Source organism: Mytilus edulis, chromosome 10 (genome assembly GCF_963676685.1).
Source record: "Mytilus edulis chromosome 10, xbMytEdul2.2, whole genome shotgun sequence".
Classification (NCBI taxonomy): Eukaryota; Metazoa; Mollusca; class Bivalvia; order Mytilida; family Mytilidae; genus Mytilus; species Mytilus edulis.
In genome coordinates this window covers 77,062,515-77,086,174 of record NC_092353.1, presented here as the reverse complement: position 1 = coordinate 77,086,174, position 23,660 = coordinate 77,062,515, and the positions used below count along the sequence as shown (strand labels likewise).

Below are 23,660 nucleotides of genomic sequence, written 5' to 3'. Positions count from 1 at the left end.
AAATTTGGACCCTTTTGCCCTCAATGTGGACCTGATTTGATAACAGGGTAAAAAAATCAAAAATCTAAATACAAAGTTAGATTAAGAATAGCAAAGGATTTTGCTAGTATTTTAGGCTTTTTTGGTCATAAAGTAGATCAACTGTTTTAGAACTTATAAAGCCTTGGCTTTCAAATAATCAGCATTGAGCATTCCTGATGAAATATAATCCAGTATAATGGCTTCGGACGCATAAAATTTATTAAGTGTTGTTTCTTTTTTTTTTTTGTCTCGCTGTGTAAATACAATATAAACTTTCCACTAGATGAAAACTATGAATGTAATGAAGATTTTCATATTTCAGAGTTAATGGATATTCAGTTTTGTATTAAGAACCTTGGTTAAAAAATTGTGCTAATAAATCTTATGCATACCTGCCAACATTAAAAATGCCCATGGGGGTTTTATGGTCAAGGTGGCTCTCAGTCCTAAAAAACTTTAAAAGGACCATCAAATCTATTTCAATATTGTTTATTTGCTTCTTTTAGTGACAGTTGGCAGGTATATATGCTTATGACATAGAAAATATATGTACACTGAGAAAATTAAATCACATCCAATGTATGCTGGAAGTTTAAGAACCCTTTAACATATATATTAAGCGCAGTATACATTGATACTTTTGCATATAATTGTTCTTTATTTTTCTTTTATGGATACCAAAGTAAAAAGATGTCATTTCTTTCAAAATTCATGTTGTTCAATGATTTACTTCATTTTTTCCCTTTATCTAGCTAAAAAAGAACACATTTCATTATTTTTTTAAACAGTCAAGAAACAATGTGTTCAATTTTTGTCAGTGTAATATATTTGACAATAATGAGAACTTCACATCCATCTGGTGGAAATGTACCTTGTATATAAAAAAGGCCTCAAACTTGACATATATCTGATTGAAATGTATCGTATAAAAAAAGACTGTTGTGTTCAAATTTTACTGTCATTTAAGACACTGGAACATGTATTATTATTACAAAAGTGTATCACCGCTCTACTCTAATGTATTTTTATTTTCTTATAGAAACATACATATGTACATTCCATAAAGTGTGACAATGGCAACAGATAAAAGTGAATCATTACATCTTTACAAATTCTTGTGTCAGAAGATTGGATCTGAACAGGTTGTGAGACTAAGGCGGCTAACTTCCACAATTGGTGACACAGGAGCGGCAAAATTAAAACGAATCTATAGTGGAAGCAAAGGTGAAGGACTTAAAACAAAAGGCAGTGACTTGGATTTAATGTATATTTTACCTACTATAAAAATTTATGAATCGCCTAGAGATATTGTTACACCAATTAATATATCTTATACTGTTGTTATGGATACAGAGGATGTATCTCCATGTTTCACAAAGCTACGTCTTATCTTCAATGATCCAAATATATACTGTAAAACAATACAAAAAATAGTGCAGATTGATAGTTTTGGTAAATATTTTCTTTCCAGTAAATTAATTAAAATGCTATTTCATCAAGCACCTTTCAAAATACATGGGCCATGTTTATCTGATCATAATGATGTTTTGGACCTTGCATGTGTTCTTCAATGTAATCAATGGATATCTCCGGCACAACCTTGGATAACTAGATCGCGTAGGACATGGCCTTCACCAGATATCATTTCCAAAATAACATCCTGTGGTGTTTTATTTGTTCCAGTTGGGTATAAAGGGTCAGTGAATGAGGAGGAAGAGTGGCGAATATCATTTTCAATTGCAGAAAAATTTCTCATATTTTCGTTCAACCATACCCAACTATTATGCTATGCTTTGTTGAAGATTGTACTCAAAGAAATAGTAGAAAAGCAGGAAGATTTGAAAGGTTTACTGTGCTCATATTTCTTAAAAACACTGATGTTTTGGATTATAGAGGAATCACATACCTACACCTGGAGGCCTGACAACATCATCTCCTGTTTCAAGGCATGTTTACAAAGACTTATTTATTGTATACAATATTCAACTTTATTACATTATTTTATTCCAGACAATAATTTATTCTATTTACGGTTCAATTCTTTGAGCAAACATAAATTGATCAGCATCCTGGATACTTTATACCAGCAACAGCAAGGATTGCATTGGTTAGCACTATCAGAGACTTTGTCTGATTATCCCAGACTAACTAATAATTCATCAATAAATGAACATATCATGGAATTCATAGAAGCACAAAACATTAATTTTATGGAATTCATAGAAACACATAGAGGTCCTTTTCTTAGATATGATTATAAAGTTCTACTATGTCATATGCTACATTATTCCAGAACTGATTTATCTGTATGTGTATTTACCTCTTTTTTTGCAAATGCATACAAGAATTTTCCAGAGACACAACCAAAACCTTGCAAATTAAACAACAAAGTCCAATACTATAAGTACAAATATGACCTCAGTCATCTGTTGATAGGTGTACAATCAGATGCAGTATCTGGATGGATAAAATTAGCATCATATTTTTATGTTAAGAAAAACTATATAACAGCTTTACTTCTAACAGATTATTCTTTGTGGAAATGCACAGATGAAAAAATAGATATGTTTAATGAAGCAAAAATATGTTGGAATCCGAATCAGAAATATGTGATGAAACTAACAAAGCATTGGAAACTTTACACAGTACTTAAAATGCTGGTTCTTCAGGGCATTACATTTACTATCGAGTCACCATTTATTCCACCAGAACTACAAATGGAAGTAGCAAAATTTCCTGTTGAATTGTCTTGTAAATTTCCACCAAAACAATTTGCACATTTCCTTCGTTTCCTGTGTTACTTTCATTTACATGATCTTACATCTTGTACATATGCTTTACATCAACTAGAACAAACAAGTTTAAAATGCCATAAAAATGGTAATGGAATATTTACCATGACATTTCTTGGCATAGCTTATCAGATGATAGGTGAGACCAGCTTAGCAAGACAACAGTTCTGCTTAGCTGACCAAATTAGACAGGAACTTTACTCTTACATGTGTAATTAATAAACCTGCTTATCAAGAAATTGAATAAAAAAATTACTAAATCCAACACAATTTTTTAAATCACAGAAACAAGTTGTTTGAGAAATAAAAATATTAACATTTCAGAAAGTGTTTATAGCATTTTCTTATATTTTCCCCACAAAGTTGATTTTTTATTGGTTAAGGGGGCTCACGGGAATAAATCTTGTTTTCTTAAAGTATAGGATTTCGCTATATTTTTCTTGGAAAAGAAGCATACATTTTTGTAAAGGTACTTTTTTCTGTTGAACTAATAGGAGGAATAAAGGTAATATCGAAATAAAAAAAGAACTAAATTACAGAAATCGCTCAAATATAACAATAATTTAGTTTGAGTACAGCTTATTTAAAAAAAATAATAAAAACTGTAGGTCACTGATGAGTAAAAAAAGATATTTGAATTTTGATGCAAAAAAGTGGCATTTTTGTACCAAAGGGAGATAATTTGGAGCTTTTTTCAATGATATCTTCATTTTAAAATTCATCTGGGGCCAAAATCTTTTTGAATGATTTTTGTACAATATGATAAAGTAACAACTAATAAAGTAATAAATAAAATTTGTAATGAAAAAAGAATTAAAAATCTGAAATTTTTGTACCCTTGAGCCTCCTTAAATGACATGGGCTCCTTTTAAATAAAACAACAACTATATATACATTGTACATGCAAAAATTATCTAATGTAGTTTTCATAAGACCTAGAAAATTGTATATTACACTTATATTCATTAATAAATTTGTTTATTTCTTGTCATTATCTTAGTGTCTCTCTAGCAATAAAAGGGATAACATGAATTATAATGAGATTGCTCTCCATGAATGTCTCCCATGCTGTATCAATGAGGAAGTAAATTATGAGTATCACATCAAAGTGACAGTATCATGTAATGATAAACTACACAGAACAGAATGTACCAATCCTTCCAAGTTTGAGAGCTTACTGTCAAATGGTCTCTCAGGAGTTGTGTTCACAATGTGACTATACTATTACTCCAAAAAATATTCAGTCCCTAACTACTGTAGAAGTAGTCAGTTCAAAATGAAGGTACAATATTTCAACTACCGGTACACATGATAGTAAATAATCCTACTGAGTACAAGAGCTTTCTATCATATAGTCTCAGAGGAAGTGTGTTCACAAGTTAAATAATTGTCAAAGTCCCGTGACTCTCGTAAAATATTTAAATCAAAATGACCGTGTAATATGGTCAACTATATATATGATGGCAAATAATAGTACCAAGTATGAGAGTCTTCTGACAAATGATAATAGAGTTGCCTTTATAAGCTGTCATTGTTACAGTACTCAAAATAAAAGTATGAGAGTTTTCTGACAAATGATAATAGAGTTGCCTTTATAAGGTGTTATTGTCACAGTACTCAAAATAAAAGTATGAGAGTTTTCTGACAAATGATAGAATAGTTGCCTTTATAAGGTGTTATTGTCACAGTACTCAAAATAAAAGTATGAGAGTTTTCTGACAAATGATAATAGAGTTGCCTTTATAAGGTGTTATTGTCACAGTACTCAAAATAAAAGTATGAGAGTTTTCTGACAAATGATAATAGAGTTGGCTTTATAAGGTGTTATTGTCACAGTACTCAAAATAAAAGTATGAGAGTTTTCTGACAAATGATAGAAGAGTTGCCTTTATAAGGTGTTATTGTCACAGTACTCAAAATAAAAGTATGAGAGTTTTCTGACAAATGATAATAGAGTTGCCTTTATAAGGTGTTATTGTCACAGTACTCAAAATAAAAGTATGAGAGTTTTCTGACAAATGATAGAAGAGTTGCCTTTATAAGGTGTTATTGTCACAGTACTCAAAATAAAAGTATGAGAGTTTTCTGACAAATGATAATAGAGTTGCCTTTATAAGGTGTTATTGTCACAGTACTCAAAATAAAAGTATGAGAGTTTTCTGACAAATGATAATAGAGTTGGCTTTATAAGGTGTTATTGTCACAGTACTCAAAATAAAAGTATGAGAGTTTTCTGACAAATGATAATAGAGTTGCCTTTATAAGGTGTTATTGTCACAGTACTCAAAATAAAAGTATGAGAGTTTTCTGACAAATGATAGAAGAGTTGGCTTTATAAGCTGTTATTGTCACAGTACTCAAAATAAAAGTATGAGAGTTTTCTGACAAATGATAGAAGAGTTGCCTTTATAAGGTGTTATTGTCACAGTACTCAAAATAAAAGTATGAGAGTTTTCTGACAAATGATAATAGAGTTGCCTTTATAAGGTGTTATTGTCACAGTACTCAAAATAAAAGTATGAGAGTTTTCTGACAAATGATAGAAGAGTTGCCTTTATCAGGTGTTATTGTCACAGTACTCAAAATAAAAGTATGAGAGTTTTCTGACAAATGATAATAGAGTTGCCTTTATAAGGTGTTATTGTCACAGTACTCAAAATAAAAGTATGAGAGTTTTCTGACAAATGATAATAGAGTTGCCTTTATCAGGTGTTATTGTCACAGTACTCAAAATAAAAGTATGAGAGTGTTCTGACAAATGATAATAGAGTTGGCTTTATAAGGTGTTATTGTCACAGTACTCAAAATAAAAGTATGAGAGTTTTCTGACAAATGATAGAAGAGTTGCCTTTATAAGGTGTTATTGTCACAGTACTCAAAATAAAAGTATGAAAGTTTTCTGACAAATGATAATAGAGTTGGCTTTATAAGGTGTTATTGTCACAGTACTCAAAATAAAAGTATGAGAGTTTTCTGACAAATGATAGTAGAGTTGCCTTTATAAGGTGTTATTGTCACAGTACTCAAAATAAAAGTATGAGAGTTTTCTGACAAATGATAGAAGAGTTGCCTTTATAAGGTGTTATTGTCACAGTACTCAAAATAAAAGTATGAGAGTTTTCTGACAAATGATAATAGAGTTGCCTTTATAAGGTGTTATTGTCACAGTACTCAAAATAAAAGTATGAGAGTTTTCTGACAAATGATAGAAGAGTTGCCTTTATAAGGTGTTATTGTCACAGTACTCAAAATAAAAGTATGAGAGTTTTCTGACAAATGATAGAAGAGTTGCCTTTATAAGGTGTTATTGTCACAGTACTCAAAATAAAAGTATGAGAGTGTTCTGACAAATGATAGAAGAGTTGCCTTTATAAGGTGTTATTGTCACAGTACTCAAAATAAAAGTATGAGAGTTTTCTGACAAATGATAGAAGAGTTGCCTTTATAAGGTGTTATTGTCACAGTACTCAAAATAAAAGTATGAGAGTTTTCTGACAAATGATAGAAGAGTTGCCTTTATAAGGTGTTATTGTCACAGTACTCAAAATAAAAGTATGAGAGTTTTCTGACAAATGATAATAGAGTTGCCTTTATAAGCTGTCATTGTTACAGTACTCAAAATAAAAGTATGAGAGTTTTCTGACAAATGATAATAGAGTTGCCTTTATAAGGTGTTATTGTCACAGTACTCAAAATAAAAGTATGAGAGTTTTCTGACAAATGATAGAAGAGTTGCCTTTATAAGCTGTCATTGTTACAGTACTCAAAATAAAAGTATGAGAGTTTTCTGACAAATGATAATAGAGTTGCCTTTATAAGCTGTCATTGTTACAGTACTCAAAATAAAAGTATGAGAGTTTTCTGACAAATGATAATAGAGTTGCCTTTATAAGGTGTTATTGTCACAGTACTCAAAATAAAAGTATGAGAGTTTTCTGACAAATGATAGAAGAGTTGGCTTTATAAGCTGTCATTGTTACAGTACTCAAAATAAAAGTATGAGAGTTTTCTGACAAATGATAATAGAGTTGCCTTTATAAGCTGTCATTGTTACAGTACTCAAAATAAAAGTATGAGAGTTTTCTGACAAATGATAGAAGAGTTGCCTTTATAAGCTGTTATTGTCACAGTACTCAAAATAAAAGTATGAGAGTTTTCTGACAAATGATAGAAGAGTTGCCTTTATAAGGTGTTATTGTCACAGTACTCAAAATAAAAGTATGAGAGTTTTCTGACAAATGATAATAGAGTTGCCTTTATAAGGTGTTATTGTCACAGTACTCAAAATAAAAGTATGAGAGTTTTCTGACAAATGATAATAGAGTTGCCTTTATAAGGTGTTATTGTCACAGTACTCAAAATAAAAGTATGAGAGTTTTCTGACAAATGATAGAAGAGTTGCCTTTATAAGGTGTTATTGTCACAGTACTCAAAATAAAAGTATGAGAGTTTTCTGACAAATGATAGTAGAGTTGCCTTTATAAGGTGTTATTGTCACAGTACTCAAAATAAAAGTATGAGAGTTTTCTGACAAATGATAGAATAGTTGCCTTTATAAGGTGTTATTGTCACAGTACTCAAAATAAAAGTATGAGAGTTTTCTGACAAATGATAATAGAGTTGCCTTTATAAGGTGTTATTGTCACAGTACTCAAAATAAAAGTATGAGAGTTTTCTGACAAATGATAGAAGAGTTGCCTTTATAAGGTGTTATTGTCACAGTACTCAAAATAAAAGTATGAGAGTTTTCTGACAAATGATAATAGAGTTGGCTTTATAAGGTGTTATTGTCACAGTACTCAAAATAAAAGTATGAGAGTTTTCTGACAAATGATAATAGAGTTGCCTTTATAAGGTGTTATTGTCACAGTACTCAAAATAAAAGTATGAGAGTTTTCTGACAAATGATAGTAGAGTTGCCTTTATAAGGTGTTATTGTCACAGTACTCAAAATAAAAGTATGAGAGTTTTCTGACAAATGATAGAATAGTTGCCTTTATAAGGTGTTATTGTCACAGTACTCAAAATAAAAGTATGAGAGTTTTCTGACAAATGATAATAGAGTTGCCTTTATAAGGTGTTATTGTCACAGTACTCAAAATAAAAGTATGAGAGTTTTCTGACAAATGATAGAAGAGTTGCCTTTATAAGGTGTTATTGTCACAGTACTCAAAATAAAAGTATGAGAGTTTTCTGACAAATGATAGAAGAGTTGCCTTTATAAGGTGTTATTGTCACAGTACTCAAAATAAAAGTATGAGAGTTTTCTGACAAATGATAATAGAGTTGGCTTTATAAGGTGTTATTGTCACAGTACTCAAAAAAAAAGTATGAGAGTTTTCTGACAAATGATAATAGAGTTGCCTTTATAAGGTGTTATTGTCACAGTACTCAAAATAAAAGTATGAGAGTTTTCTGACAAATGATAGAAGAGTTGCCTTTATAAGGTGTTATTGTCACAGTACTCAAAATAAAAGTATGAGAGTTTTCTGACAAATGATAATAGAGTTGGCTTTATAAGGTGTTATTGTCACAGTACTCAAAATAAAAGTATGAGAGTTTTCTGACAAATGATAGAAGAGTTGGCTTTATAAGGTGTTATTGTCACAGTACTCAAAATAAAAGTATGAGAGTTTTCTGACAAATGATAGAAGAGTTGCCTTTATAAGGTGTTATTGTCACAGTACTCAAAATAAAAGTATGAGAGTTTTCTGACAAATGATAGAAGAGTTGCCTTTATAAGGTGTTATTGTCACAGTACTCAAAATAAAAGTATGAGAGTTTTCTGACAAATGATAGAAGAGTTGCCTTTATCAGGTGTTATTGTCACAGTACTCAAAATAAAAGTATGAGAGTTTTCTGACAAATGATAATAGAGTTGCCTTTATAAGGTGTTATTGTCACAGTACTCAAAATAAAAGTATGAGAGTTTTCTGACAAATGATAGAAGAGTTGCCTTTATAAGCTGTTATTGTCACAGTACTCAAAATAAAAGTATGAGAGTTTTCTGACAAATGATAATAGAGTTGCCTTTATAAGGTGTTATTGTCACAGTACTCAAAATAAAAGTATGAGAGTTTTCTGACAAATGATAGAAGAGTTGCCTTTATAAGGTGTTATTGTCACAGTACTCAAAATAAAAGTATGAGAGTTTTCTTACAAATGATAGAAGAGTTGCCTTTATAAGGTGTTATTGTCACAGTACTCAAAATAAAAGTATGAGAGTTTTCTGACAAATGATAGAAGAGTTGCCTTTATAAGGTGTTATTGTCACAGTACTCAAAATAAAAGTATGAGAGTTTTCTGACAAATGATAGAAGAGTTGCCTTTATAAGGTGTTATTGTCACAGTACTCAAAATAAAAGTATGAGAGTTTTCTGACAAATGATAATAGAGTTGCCTTTATAAGGTGTTATTGTCACAGTACTCAAAATAAAAGTATGAGAGTTTTCTGACAAATGATAGAAGAGTTGCCTTTATAAGGTGTTATTGTCACAGTACTCAAAATAAAAGTATGAGAGTTTTCTGACAAATGATAATAGAGTTGCCTTTATAAGGTGTTATTGTCACAGTACTCAAAATAAAAGTATGAGAGTTTTCTGACAAATGATAATAGAGTTGCCTTTATAAGGTGTTATTGTCACAGTACTCAAAATAAAAGTATGAGAGTTTTCTGACAAATGATAATAGAGTTGCCTTTATAAGGTGTTATTGTCACAGTACTCAAAATAAAAGTATGAGAGTTTTCTGACAAATGATAGAATAGTTGCCTTTATAAGGTGTTATTGTCACAGTACTCAAAATAAAAGTATGAGAGTTTTCTGACAAATGATAATAGAGTTGGCTTTATAAGCTGTCATTGTTACAGTACTCAAAATAAAAGTATGAGAGTTTTCTGACAAATGATAGAAGAGTTGCCTTTATAAGGTGTTATTGTCACAGTACTCAAAATAAAAGTATGAGAGTTTTCTGACAAATGATAGAAGAGTTGCCTTTATAAGGTGTTATTGTCACAGTACTCAAAATAAAAGTATGAGAGTTTTCTGACAAATGATAGAAGAGTTGCCTTTATAAGGTGTTATTGTCACAGTACTCAAAATAAAAGTATGAGAGTTTTCTGACAAATGATAATAGAGTTGCCTTTATAAGGTGTTATTGTCACAGTACTCAAAATAAAAGTATGAGAGTTTTCTGACAAATGATAATAGAGTTGCCTTTATAAGGTGTCATTGTCACAGTACTCAAAATAAAAGTATGAGAGTGTTCTGACAAATGATAGAAGAGTTGCCTTTATAAGGTGTTATTGTCACAGTACTCAAAATAAAAGTATGAGAGTTTTCTGACAAATGATAGAAGAGTTGCCTTTATAAGGTGTTATTGTCACAGTACTCAAAATAAAAGTATGAGAGTTTTCTGACAAATGATAATAGAGTTGGCTTTATAAGGTGTTATTGTCACAGTACTCAAAATAAAAGTATGAGAGTTTTCTGACAAATGATAGAAGAGTTGCCTTTATAAGCTGTTATTGTCACAGTACTCAAAATAAAAGTATGAGAGTTTTCTGACAAATGATAATAGAGTTGCCTTTATAAGGTGTTATTGTCACAGTACTCAAAATAAAAGTATGAGAGTTTTCTGACAAATGATAGAAGAGTTGCCTTTATAAGGTGTTATTGTCACAGTACTCAAAATAAAAGTATGAGAGTTTTCTGACAAATGATAATAGAGTTGCCTTTATAAGGTGTTATTGTCACAGTACTCAAAATAAAAGTATGAGAGTTTTCTGACAAATGATAGAAGAGTTGCCTTTATAAGGTGTTATTGTCACAGTACTCAAAATAAAAGTATGAGAGTTTTCTGACAAATGATAATAGAGTTGCCTTTATAAGGTGTTATTGTCACAGTACTCAAAATAAAAGTATGAGAGTTTTCTGACAAATGATAATAGAGTTGCCTTTATAAGGTGTTATTGTCACAGTACTCAAAATAAAAGTATGAGAGTTTTCTGACAAATGATAATAGAGTTGCCTTTATAAGGTGTCATTGTCACAGTACTCAAAATAAAAGTATGAGAGTGTTCTGACAAATGATAGAAGAGTTGCCTTTATAAGGTGTTATTGTCACAGTACTCAAAATAAAAGTATGAGAGTTTTCTGACAAATGATAGAAGAGTTGCCTTTATAAGGTGTTATTGTCACAGTACTCAAAATAAAAGTATGAGAGTTTTCTGACAAATGATAATAGAGTTGGCTTTATAAGGTGTTATTGTCACAGTACTCAAAATAAAAGTATGAGAGTTTTCTGACAAATGATAGAAGAGTTGCCTTTATAAGCTGTTATTGTCACAGTACTCAAAATAAAAGTATGAGAGTTTTCTGACAAATGATAATAGAGTTGCCTTTATAAGGTGTTATTGTCACAGTACTCAAAATAAAAGTATGAGAGTTTTCTGACAAATGATAATAGAGTTGCCTTTATAAGGTGTTATTGTCACAGTACTCAAAATAAAAGTATGAGAGTTTTCTGACAAATGATAATAGAGTTGCCTTTATAAGGTGTTATTGTCACAGTACTCAAAATAAAAGTATGAGAGTTTTCTGACAAATGATAATAGAGTTGCCTTTATAAGGTGTCATTGTCACAGTACTCAAAATAAAAGTATGAGAGTGTTCTGACAAATGATAGAAGAGTTGCCTTTATAAGGTGTTATTGTCACAGTACTCAAAATAAAAGTATGAGAGTTTTCTGACAAATGATAGAAGAGTTGCCTTTATAAGGTGTTATTGTCACAGTACTCAAAATAAAAGTATGAGAGTTTTCTGACAAATGATAGAAGAGTTGCCTTTATAAGGTGTTATTGTCACAGTACTCAAAATAAAAGTATGGGAGTTTTCTGACAAATGATAGAAGAGTTGCCTTTATAAGGTGTTATTGTCACAGTACTCAAAATAAAAGTATGAGAGTTTTCTGACAAATGATAGAAGAGTTGCCTTTATAAGCTGTCATTGTTACAGTACTCAAAATAAAAGTATGAGAGTTTTCTGACAAATGATAGAAGAGTTGCCTTTATAAGGTGTTATTGTCACAGTACTCAAAATAAAAGTATGAGAGTTTTCTGACAAATGATAGAAGAGTTGCCTTTATAAGGTGTTATTGTCACAGTACTCAAAATAAAAGTATGAGAGTTTTCTGACAAATGATAGAAGAGTTGCCTTTATAAGGTGTTATTGTCACAGTACTCAAAATAAAAGTATGAGAGTTTTCTGACAAATGATAGAAGAGTTGCCTTTATAAGGTGTTATTGTCACAGTACTCAAAATAAAAGTATGAGAGTTTTCTGACAAATGATAGAAGAGTTGCCTTTATAAGGTGTTATTGTCACAGTACTCAAAATAAAAGTATGAGAGTTTTCTGACAAATGATAGAAGAGTTGCCTTTATAAGGTGTTATTGTCACAGTACTCAAAATAAAAGTATGAGAGTTTTCTGACAAATGATAGAAGAGTTGCCTTTATAAGCTGTCATTGTTACAGTACTCAAAATAAAAGTATGAGAGTTTTCTGACAAATGATAGAAGAGTTGCCTTTATAAGGTGTTATTGTCACAGTACTCAAAATAAAAGTATGAGAGTTTTCTGACAAATGATAGAAGAGTTGCCTTTATCAGGTGTTATTGTCACAGTACTCAAAATAAAAGTATGAGAGTTTTCTGACAAATGATAGAAGAGTTGCCTTTATAAGGTGTTATTGTCACAGTACTCAAAATAAAAGTATGAGAGTTTTCTGACAAATGATAATAGAGTTGGCTTTATAAGGTGTTATTGTCACAGTACTCAAAATAAAAGTATGAGAGTTTTCTGACAAATGATAGAAGAGTTGCCTTTATAAGGTGTTATTGTCACAGTACTCAAAATAAAAGTATGAGAGTTTTCTGACAAATGATAGAAGAGTTGCCTTTATAAGCTGTCATTGTTACAGTACTCAAAATAAAAGTATGAGAGTTTTCTGACAAATGATAGAAGAGTTGCCTTTATAAGGTGTTATTGTCACAGTACTCAAAATAAAAGTATGAGAGTTTTCTGACAAATGATAGAAGAGTTGCCTTTATAAGGTCTTATTGTCACAGTACTCAAAATAAAAGTATGAGAGTTTTCTGACAAATGATAGAAGAGTTGCCTTTATAAGCTGTCATTGTTACAGTACTCAAAATAAAAGTATGAGAGTTTTCTGACAAATGATAGAAGAGTTGCCTTTATAAGGTGTTATTGTCACAGTACTCAAAATAAAAGTATGAGAGTTTTCTGACAAATGATAGAAGAGTTGCCTTTATCAGGTGTTATTGTCACAGTACTCAAAATAAAAGTATGAGAGTTTTCTGACAAATGATAGAAGAGTTGCCTTTATAAGGTGTTATTGTCACAGTACTCAAAATAAAAGTATGAGAGTTTTCTGACAAATGATAATAGAGTTGGCTTTATAAGGTGTTATTGTCACAGTACTCAAAATAAAAGTATGAGAGTTTTCTGACAAATGATAGAAGAGTTGCCTTTATAAGGTGTTATTGTCACAGTACTCAAAATAAAAGTATGAGAGTTTTCTGACAAATGATAGAAGAGTTGCCTTTATAAGCTGTCATTGTTACAGTACTCAAAATAAAAGTATGAGAGTTTTCTGACAAATGATAGAAGAGTTGCCTTTATAAGGTGTTATTGTCACAGTACTCAAAATAAAAGTATGAGAGTTTTCTGACAAATGATAATAGAGTTGCCTTTATAAGGTGTTATTGTCACAGTACTCAAAATAAAAGTATGAGAGTTTTCTGACAAATGATAGAAGAGTTGCCTTTATAAGGTGTTATTGTCACAGTACTCAAAATAAAAGTATGAGAGTTTTCTGACAAATGATAATAGAGTTGGCTTTATAAGGTGTTATTGTCACAGTACTCAAAATAAAAGTATGAGAGTTTTCTGACAAATGATAGAAGAGTTGGCTTTATAAGCTGTCATTGTTACAGTACTCAAAATAAAAGTATGAGAGTTTTCTGACAAATGATAATAGAGTTGGCTTTATAAGGTGTTATTGTCACAGTACTCAAAATAAAAGTATGAGAGTTTTCTGACAAATGATAATAGAGTTGCCTTTATAAGGTGTTATTGTCACAGTACTCAAAATAAAAGTATGAGAGTTTTCTGACAAATGATAGAAGAGTTGCCTTTATAAGCTGTCATTGTTACAGTACTCAAAATAAAAGTATGAGAGTTTTCTGACAAATGATAGAAGAGTTGCCTTTATAAGCTGTCATTGTTACAGTACTCAAAATAAAAGTATGAGAGTTTTCTGACAAATGATAATAGAGTTGCCTTTATAAGGTGTTATTGTCACAGTACTCAAAATAAAAGTATGAGAGTTTTCTGACAAATGATAATAGAGTTGGCTTTATAAGGTGTTATTGTCACAGTACTCAAAATAAAAGTATGAGAGTTTTCTGACAAATGATAGAAGAGTTGGCTTTATAAGCTGTCATTGTTACAGTACTCAAAATAAAAGTATGAGAGTTTTCTGACAAATGATAGAAGAGTTGCCTTTATAAGGTGTTATTGTCACAGTACTCAAAATAAAAGTATGAGAGTTTTCTGACAAATGATAATAGAGTTGGCTTTATAAGGTGTTATTGTCACAGTACTCAAAATAAAAGTATGAGAGTTTTCTGACAAATGATAGAAGAGTTGGCTTTATAAGCTGTCATTGTTACAGTACTCAAAATAAAAGTATGAGAGTTTTCTGACAAATGATAATAGAGTTGGCTTTATAAGGTGTTATTGTCACAGTACTCAAAATAAAAGTATGAGAGTTTTCTGACAAATGATAGAAGAGTTGCCTTTATAAGGTGTTATTGTCACAGTACTCAAAATAAAAGTATGAGAGTTTTCTGACAAATGATAATAGAGTTGGCTTTATAAGGTGTTATTGTCACAGTACTCAAAATAAAAGTATGAGAGTTTTCTGACAAATGATAGAAGAGTTGGCTTTATAAGCTGTTATTGTCACAGTACTCAAAATAAAAGTATGAGAGTTTTCTGACAAATGATAATAGAGTTGGCTTTATAAGGTGTTATTGTCACAGTACTCAAAATAAAAGTATGAGAGTTTTCTGACAAATGATAGAAGAGTTGCCTTTATAAGGTGTTATTGTCACAGTACTCAAAATAAAAGTATGAGAGTTTTCTGACAAATGATAATAGAGTTGGCTTTATAAGGTGTTATTGTCACAGTACTCAAAATAAAAGTATGAGAGTTTTCTGACAAATGATAGAAGAGTTGGCTTTATAAGCTGTTATTGTCACAGTACTCAAAATAAAAGTATGAGAGTTTTCTGACAAATGATAATAGAGTTGCCTTTATAAGGTGTTATTGTCACAGTACTCAAAATAAAAGTATGAGAGTTTTCTGACAAATGATAATAGAGTTGCCTTTATAAGGTGTTATTGTCACAGTACTCAAAATAAAAGTATGAGAGTTTTCTGACAAATGATAGAAGAGTTGCCTTTATAAGGTGTTATTGTCACAGTACTCAAAATAAAAGTATGAGAGTTTTCTGACAAATGATAATAGAGTTGCCTTTATAAGGTGTTATTGTCACAGTACTCAAAATAAAAGTATGAGAGTTTTCTGACAAATGATAGAAGAGTTGCCTTTATAAGGTGTTATTGTCACAGTACTCAAAATAAAAGTATGAGAGTTTTCTGACAAATGATAGAAGAGTTGCCTTTATAAGGTGTTATTGTCACAGTACTCAAAATAAAAGTATGAGAGTTTTCTGACAAATGATAGAAGAGTTGCCTTTATAAGGTGTTATTGTCACAGTACTCAAAATAAAAGTATGAGAGTTTTCTGACAAATGATAATAGAGTTGCCTTTATAAGCTGTCATTGTCACAGTACTCAAAATAAAAGTATGAGAGTTTTCTGACAAATGATAATAGAGTTGCCTTTATAAGGTGTTATTGTCACAGTACTCAAAATAAAAGTATGAGAGTTTTCTGACAAATGATAATAGAGTTGCCTTTATAAGGTGTTATTGTCACAGTACTCAAAATAAAAGTATGAGAGTTTTCTGACAAATGATAATAGAGTTGCCTTTATAAGGTGTTATTGTCACAGTACTCAAAATAAAAGTATGAAAGTTTTCTGACAAATGATAGAAGAGTTGGCTTTATAAGCTGTCATTGTTACAGTACTCAAAATAAAAGTATGAGAGTTTTCTGACAAATGATAGAAGAGTTGGCTTTATAAGCTGTCATTGTTACAGTACTCAAAATAAAAGTATGAGAGTTTTCTGACAAATGATAGAGGAGTTGCCTTTACAAGCTGTCATTGTTACAGTAATCCACAAAAAGTCAAAGTCCAACACATCCATAAAAATAGACAATCCCCATGGCAGTACAGTCAAACCTGATTAAACCGGACCCTGAATAAACCGGTTTCCTGTCCATTCCGGCCAAAAATAAAAGTCCCATATTTTTCCATTCAAAGTCTTTGTTAAAATACCCTTTGTAAACCGGACCCTGTGTATTCTGAATTCCGGTCTTATTATGAAGTCCCAATACTCTTAATTACATTAATTATTACCTGTCAAAACCGGTTTGTCTAATTAATTTCAATGATCAATATGCAATCAAAACATATTTGTTGATACAATATAACTGTTAGTGATAATCAATTAGTCAGGTGTCAAACTGTGAACCTACAATCGTACAGTAGTGAGCTGTATTATTTATTAAAACATTATAAACGTGTCAATTAAACGAAAAGACACACCGAATATATATCTCGGATTGAACTTACGTTTTAACTTGGATAAACAAATTAAAATCGCGAAGTAAAAAGTTCACATCGTAATTTCGAAATCCTTGGTTCCTTGTTGTGAACCCCTAAACAAATGACCTTGATAATGAAAAACACCCGGATGACAACAATCAATGGATATTGTACACTGTACGACAACGTTTCGAAAGTGATGACATTACGTTTGAAAATATTCTGGCTTTTTAATCGGCCATTCCAACATTTCAAATTATTGATCATGGGAGTAAATCGAAACTCTCGTCTTACAATCCAAACAACGCGAGCATTATGATGCAAATGCAAACAATGAAAAACGAAGTGAAAGTATTTTAATTTATCAGATGTAATTTACAATCAGAGAGAATTTTTTCATGCACAATGTCGGACGTCACAAGTCATTAACTTCCGGTCAAAACAGAAACCTGAATAAACCGGCTCACTGTCCAAACCGGCCCTTTTTCATGGTCCCGTAGCCGGCCGGTTTATACAGGTTTACTGTACAATATGGCCAACAACACATGGCCACAAACCCTCCAACCAAATATGAGAGCTTTCTGTTAAATGGTGTTCATGGTATTAGAGGAGTTTTGTTCACAAGGTGTTATTGTCCTAATACAAAAGAAAATAAGCTCATGGTGATTTACATACCATGATGAGTTGTTTTCATAAGGTGTAAGTGTTACAATATCAAATAAAACAAGAATGTGCTTGGGGACACAAATGAACCTGCTCAAGCTTTTCAATTTAAAAAAGTTTAAAAGGGGCATAACTCTATATCAGTAAGTGACACGGGCTAAAATCGAACTCTGTCTGCTAGTTTTGGTTCCCATAACTCACATAAAAAAAAATAAAAGAATTCCAATGTTCCCCGTGTTGCAATTTATATATCTAATGGGTATAACTCTTTTAAAAAATGTTGATAGTCAACCATTATGAAACTTGTGCAAGATATTGCTGATATAAACCTATAGTATGAGTTTTATAAAATTCTTGCAATAATTGCACCTGTGAAATTGAGGCCAAGGTCAGATAAAACTTGTCAGTCAGAAATGTTCACCTTACAACTACTCCATATACCAAATACAAATTACCTAAGGTTTATAGTATCTGGGTGAGACTCGACCATGTGTGTTTATCAATTGGAAAACAAGAATGTTTCCCTTGTACACTGATGCCCCATCGGCATTATCATTCTATGTTCAGTGGACTGTGAAAATGGGGTAAAAACTCTAATTTGGCATTAAAATTAGAAAGGTCGTATCATAAGGAACATGTATATTAAGTTTCAAGTTAATTAGTCTTCAACTTCATCAAAAACTACCTTGACCAAAAACTTTAACCTGAAGCAGGACAGACGAATGAACGGACGAACAGAGGCACAGACCAGAAAACATAATGCATGGATGAGGAAGTGTTTTCTTATTTTTGTCTGGTAGACATATGTTCTTCCCTTACAATACATACCTCAATGCAAAAATCCAGTGGTGTTTTATTACTTTTATCTGGTAGAAATACTGCTCCTCTTTGTAATAATATTGTAGCTGTATCATGCTGTCCATGACTGTAAAAATAAAGAATTGTAGAAATTACTGTGGATTCATACATATTCATGATATTCATGGGAACCAATTTCCAACTTAAAGGGAAAACTGTATTTTCCTTGATATTTTACTTTTTGGTTCAACCAAAGTCCGCATACAAACCATTTCAAAATATGTACTTTGTTAAACTTTTAAATTCCTGGTTCATCTACATCCACAGAAATTTAAAAAAAAAAGTATTCAATGAATATATATACCAATCAATACACAGTTCATTATCTTCTTTTTTTCTCTCAAATAAAGGACAAAGATAGTAGATAGTGTTTATTTTTTCTAAAACATGTACAATTTTTATGATGAAAGTTATTTGTTATGAACATTTTCTTTTAGCGAAAAATGAAGTAGTAGCAATTAATACAAATACAAGAGTCTGCAAATACAACAAACTAGTAAACAGTTTTACCTGCAGGCAAAATGTAAAGGCATCCATCCATAATGATTTGGTCTGTTGATTTCTGCTCCATGGTCCAGTAAACATACAACAGTCTGTCAACAAATATTATCTTTTAGCATTACAATTTAACAAAGTAACAAAATTACAAACATAAATTAGGCCATTAGTTATCTCGTTTGAATATTTTACATTTGAAATTATAACAGACAACCAGACTAGGAAACACAATAAATGCAATATAGCCCCCACTCCATGTCTGTATAAAAAATTATCAATTATCCATATTTAAAACAACTGAAAAAGAAGTGATGCAGCATTTTGTAGATTAAACTTTCAAATTCTATCTCGCATCCTATCAGATGTTAAGACATACAAATTGTCTAGAACATGAATGAAATGTAATCCGCTAAGGCCACACCAATTTAATTCCTTGTTCTACGGACCCGCCCGCACCTATTTTTTTCAAAGTAGAATTTTTTTTTTTTTTTTTTATATTCCCGCTTCCCGCATCCTGAAATGTAATCTTGTCCATTTCCCGCACCGTTTTTTTTTGTAAATATTATAAACAGTTTTCCTAATAATCACAATCTAACCTGTATTTATAACGATTTTAAACATATAAGCACCCAAGTACACTGTGTCCATGTTTGTGATAATATTTGATTCAGCATGAAACCCATTTATCCCAAATGGGAGTGCTCCGATATAAATAGAAAACAGAAGAAAATACCAGCACAGAACAAAACATTGGTTTCCTTCCCCCTGACTTACATTCCCTATCAAAATATGTTCGTTGTTAGTAATAAACTTCAAAGAACTTCGGAAAGAAATGCCTTCAACTGCAATATGCTGGCGATACAAAACTATCCATACCCCCCTGCATGTTTATGCACCAGTCATGATTGATTCAGGGGCCTGTCGTTCAGCAGTTAGATATCGTTGGTTGATGTTCATAAATATTATTTGGTATTTTCCCGTTTGTATATAATATATAAATTAGATCGTTGTTTTTCCTGTTCGAATTGTGTACACTTATAATTTTGGGGTCCCTTATAGCTTGCTGTTTGGTCTGGGTCAAAGCCCTGCCGTACGTACTATCATGACCTGTATTTGCTATTATCCCTCAGACAGAGCACATATGGGGTCATATTACTGTTGTAAAAAAGAAAAAAAGAAATACCAAGGATTTGCATAGTGTTACTATACAAATCCTTTGAAGAACTTAAAAATTTACTTAAAAAGAGGAGAAATACATCATATTTTAAACAACAAATTACTATTCTTAAAGAGGGGCCCACTTATTTTCAATAATATTAAAGTAAATGTGTTAACATGGCCTAAGTCCAGGAATATTACAAAATTCTTCGGCATGTTTTGGCCATTTAATACCAGATAGATATATAGTTCTTTGGGAAAATAAGAGCTCTTTTGTACTAAAAAGAAGTTTTATTTACAAAAAAATATATTGCAACTTATATTGACCCCTCATAAAAGGATATTTATAAAATTGAGGGGTTGTTCCCAACCTGATTATGACTTGGATGGAGAATTGTCTCATTAATTGGCACACATACATATACCAAATCTAATTATTCAATTATTTATTGGTGAACAGGGAAAATACTTCATAAATTAAAGAAATGCTAAAGTACCTGTAAGTGATAAATCAAGTTTTAATATTGTCAAAACCTACTATTTTATGTTTTCAAAAAAAAAAATATAATCGCTCGCCTTTACTTTTCAAGCTTCGCCTTACAAATTTGCAAAATAAATATTTTTTTATTAAAATTTTCAAATCGCTCGCTCGCCCGAATTTTTGGAGTCCAAAAATCCGTAGAACAAGAAATTAAATTGGTGTGGCCTTAAGGTCAACTTTGGTAAAAAAAAAAATCATAATTTTAATTGTTTTTGGCAGAATTAACTTTGGCAGCGATCCAAAAAGTTTTTGTATTGAAGAATTCTATATCAAAATTAGATTTTTTTGGTTACAACACATTTTGGATCGTAGGTGGTGGCCAAGTTGTTTCAAAAGCTATAAGGTCTGAAAATTGCACAAAACTATCATATTTTGAAAAATGTCCAAAATGGGCTTACTTTGGAGAATATTATGTACTTTTATGAAAAGAACTGATTTATTTAGCATTAAGACTTTTGAAAGAGACCCATTGACGAATCAAATTGTGATCTTTTTGGTGTTCTATGATAAAGTTGATATTTTAGGCCATTTTGTGCCATAAGTGAACCTTGTCCTTTAGATTTTCAACAATAAATGAACACAATGTGTACAGTTACTTACAGATTTGTGACCATTCTGACAGGCCACATGTAAAGCTGTTTGTCCTTGAGCATCCTGTAAAATGGTAAAGAGAGATTTATACATGTGTTTTTAAAAGAAACTAATACTTTTCATCTGCAGAAAAAAATTGAGAGGCAATACAAAATTAGTTTTAATTTCCTAAAAAAATGTACAGATAGCAAATAACATTAGACAAGAAATAAAGAACAAAGTTAGTAGAACTGCAAGCATTGCTCTGACACTGATGATACTCTGTCTTTAAGTATTTGGTAAACAGGAAGTTGAAGAAAAATTAATCTGAAATTGCATAACATATTAAAGCATGTTCACATCGTGACATGAAGCCTGATAAAAAATTTCGTGAAGATTTTTTGGCAGCAAAAATATACTACATGGCAAGTATAGGTTAGAATAAAGTATATATATTTGGTAAACATATTGTAATGATTAGTCATGAATCTGAAACCTTGTCACATGTTTGTAGAAAATACTTGCCTCAACATCCACATCTTGTGTATACATAAACAAATCGTGTAACAATTCTGTTCTTCCATTCACTGCCAACCAATGAATCTACAGGATAAAAAACAATTGTCTATCATGTTAACAAATTATGTAACAATTCATGACTACATAACAGGTGCTACACAGGGAGCAGAAATGTTTCTTCTTCAGTTACACTAAATCATCAACATACTGGTGTTTACTTTCCAGCACATGCATAGTATAAAAATTTCAAATGTATGTATTTATAAATACAGTTAAACAAAGATTGTCAAATTTTTGTATTCCATATTTTTGTATATTTGTTATATTATTAATTTTTACAACTGTGTACCTGGCAGTAATGTCAGTGTTCACCTGTTGTTTTTATTGAGGTTTGTTTGCTGTGTAATTTAAACCTGGATATAATTTATAAAGGCCAACCTCTGGGAAAACTGAAAATGAACTTATATTAGAGGTGACCTTTGAATTAAGGTTCAAAATGCATAGCAACAAGAAGACAGGTTTTTGCTTAATAGAAGGTTTGAATTAAGTTTTGAACAAAGTCAGGAGACTGTAATTCAGTGGTTGTCATTTAATGCTGTTTTTCAAATTAATTAATGTTTATTGTATTGTACACAAATTAGTTGGTAAGTTTTCTTATTTTTTCATTCCAGGGCCTTTTATACCTTGCTATGTACAAATGATGTATTATGAGTTTTGCTAATTGCTGAAAGTTGTACAGTCACTTATAGTTGCTTACTTATGTCATATGGTTTCTGGCGGAAAATTGCCTAATTAGCAATTATACCACATCTTCTTATTTCTTTGTGCACTGTGATGTGTATCTTTTTGACTATTTACCATTTTATTAGATTATGATATAACTTAAAAATTTGGATGTTTGCTAACTCTTAAAATAATAAAATTCTGTTAACCTTTTACCTTACAGACTGAGTTACAACGTGTGAAAGATACCCACGATACCTATGAGAAGATGCTTTAATTTTTTAAAGATAAAGCTGGTGATTGTTGGCGTTTCATTCTGACACATTGCTCTCTAGGATGTACTTAGGTGAGGTTTTGGAATTTGTGTCAAATGTTCGGACTCCTTGGTGTTTTTCCATACAATACCATTTAAAATATTTTGCCCCATAACACTCATTTATTTTTTCATATAAGACTTAATAGCTCATGAAAGGTCATTTACAAAAATCTTATAAGATTCTTGATTTTCTTTCTTTTGTTTTGAGATCCAAACTAAACCAATGCAATTATAAGGTAAAAGTCTGAGTCAGCCTTTTCCCGCCATATTTTAAATCTCAAATATCTCGAAAAGAGGTCTATGACCTATCAATATTTTTAGCTTATCTTTATCCTTAATGTATGCTCTACCAGCTTATAGTATCAATTTTAACTTCTTAATTTCTTAATTTTTACCTAACCTCAGCTAAGTACATCCTTAAGACTAGTAGACTGGTAACTTAAGAATTTTAGCTTATATTTCCAACAGTCCTATATTATTCTTAAATATTTTATGAAAGATTATATTGTGGGAAGTTGGGGCCTGTATTCATTTGTTTTTTTCTCCTGAACTTAGTGTGTTATCACCAGTAATGGGGTTATTAAAATGTGAATCACCAAACAGTAGCAATATATAAAAAAAATATTTGTATTTTTATGAATGTACCTCATCTGCTCAAGCTGAAGGACCATACAAAGACTGTCCATTTGCCTTTATGGTCTGTTGGTCTTTTTTAGAGTTTCAAGATTTTTGTAAAAAAACAGACTTAATGTAGGAATTGCAATTTAACTTTCTTTTTTTTACTGTGAATAGTCAATTATTCTAACCACCTGATTAATCAGAGTGTCAAGAAGCAAATAAGTTTAAAAACACTTACAGTGGTCAAGCTTTCATTATTTCTGATGTTCACATCTGCTTTATATTCCAACAACTTATTTATACACTTTCTTTGGCTGAAAAATAAAACAAAAAATGTTTATTTGCCTTTTTTCAATATAATAATTGATTAATTGTTTGTTAGTTGCTAAGAACGTTCAGTGGCAAATATTTCATGCCTGTTCAGGATGATATTGTCAAGGAGTTTAATGTTAAATGGAAACTTTTACATGTATATCAGGACAGAAACAGATTAAAGTTATATATGAATATGATCCTTGCTCTGTAATAGATTTTAAGGATTATTTGACTCTGATCAAACTAGTCTTTA

At 30.9% G+C, this 23,660-nt stretch overlaps 2 protein-coding genes across 2 annotated transcripts in view; one reads left to right on the top strand and one right to left on the bottom strand.

The window, feature by feature from the left end:
- Positions 1 to 23,660, bottom strand: part of LOC139491931 (E3 ubiquitin-protein ligase HACE1-like) — a 428,049-nt gene that overhangs the window by 24,722 nt on the left and 379,667 nt on the right. The window contains exons 5-9 of the mRNA XM_071279877.1: positions 23,331 to 23,406; positions 21,442 to 21,519; positions 20,947 to 21,000; positions 18,660 to 18,742; positions 18,120 to 18,216 (exon numbers count right to left, since the gene is read on the bottom strand). Coding sequence (XP_071135978.1) covers positions 18,120 to 18,216; positions 18,660 to 18,742; positions 20,947 to 21,000; positions 21,442 to 21,519; positions 23,331 to 23,406 — 388 coding nt within the window. The remainder of the gene's footprint in view (positions 1 to 18,119; positions 18,217 to 18,659; positions 18,743 to 20,946; positions 21,001 to 21,441; positions 21,520 to 23,330; positions 23,407 to 23,660) is intronic.
- On the top strand, positions 1,095 to 3,090 carry LOC139492125 (uncharacterized). Its single transcript, XM_071280262.1, has one exon. The coding sequence runs from the start codon at positions 1,095 to 1,097 to the stop codon at positions 3,030 to 3,032; it is 1,938 nt and encodes a 645-aa protein (XP_071136363.1). The 3' UTR covers positions 3,033 to 3,090.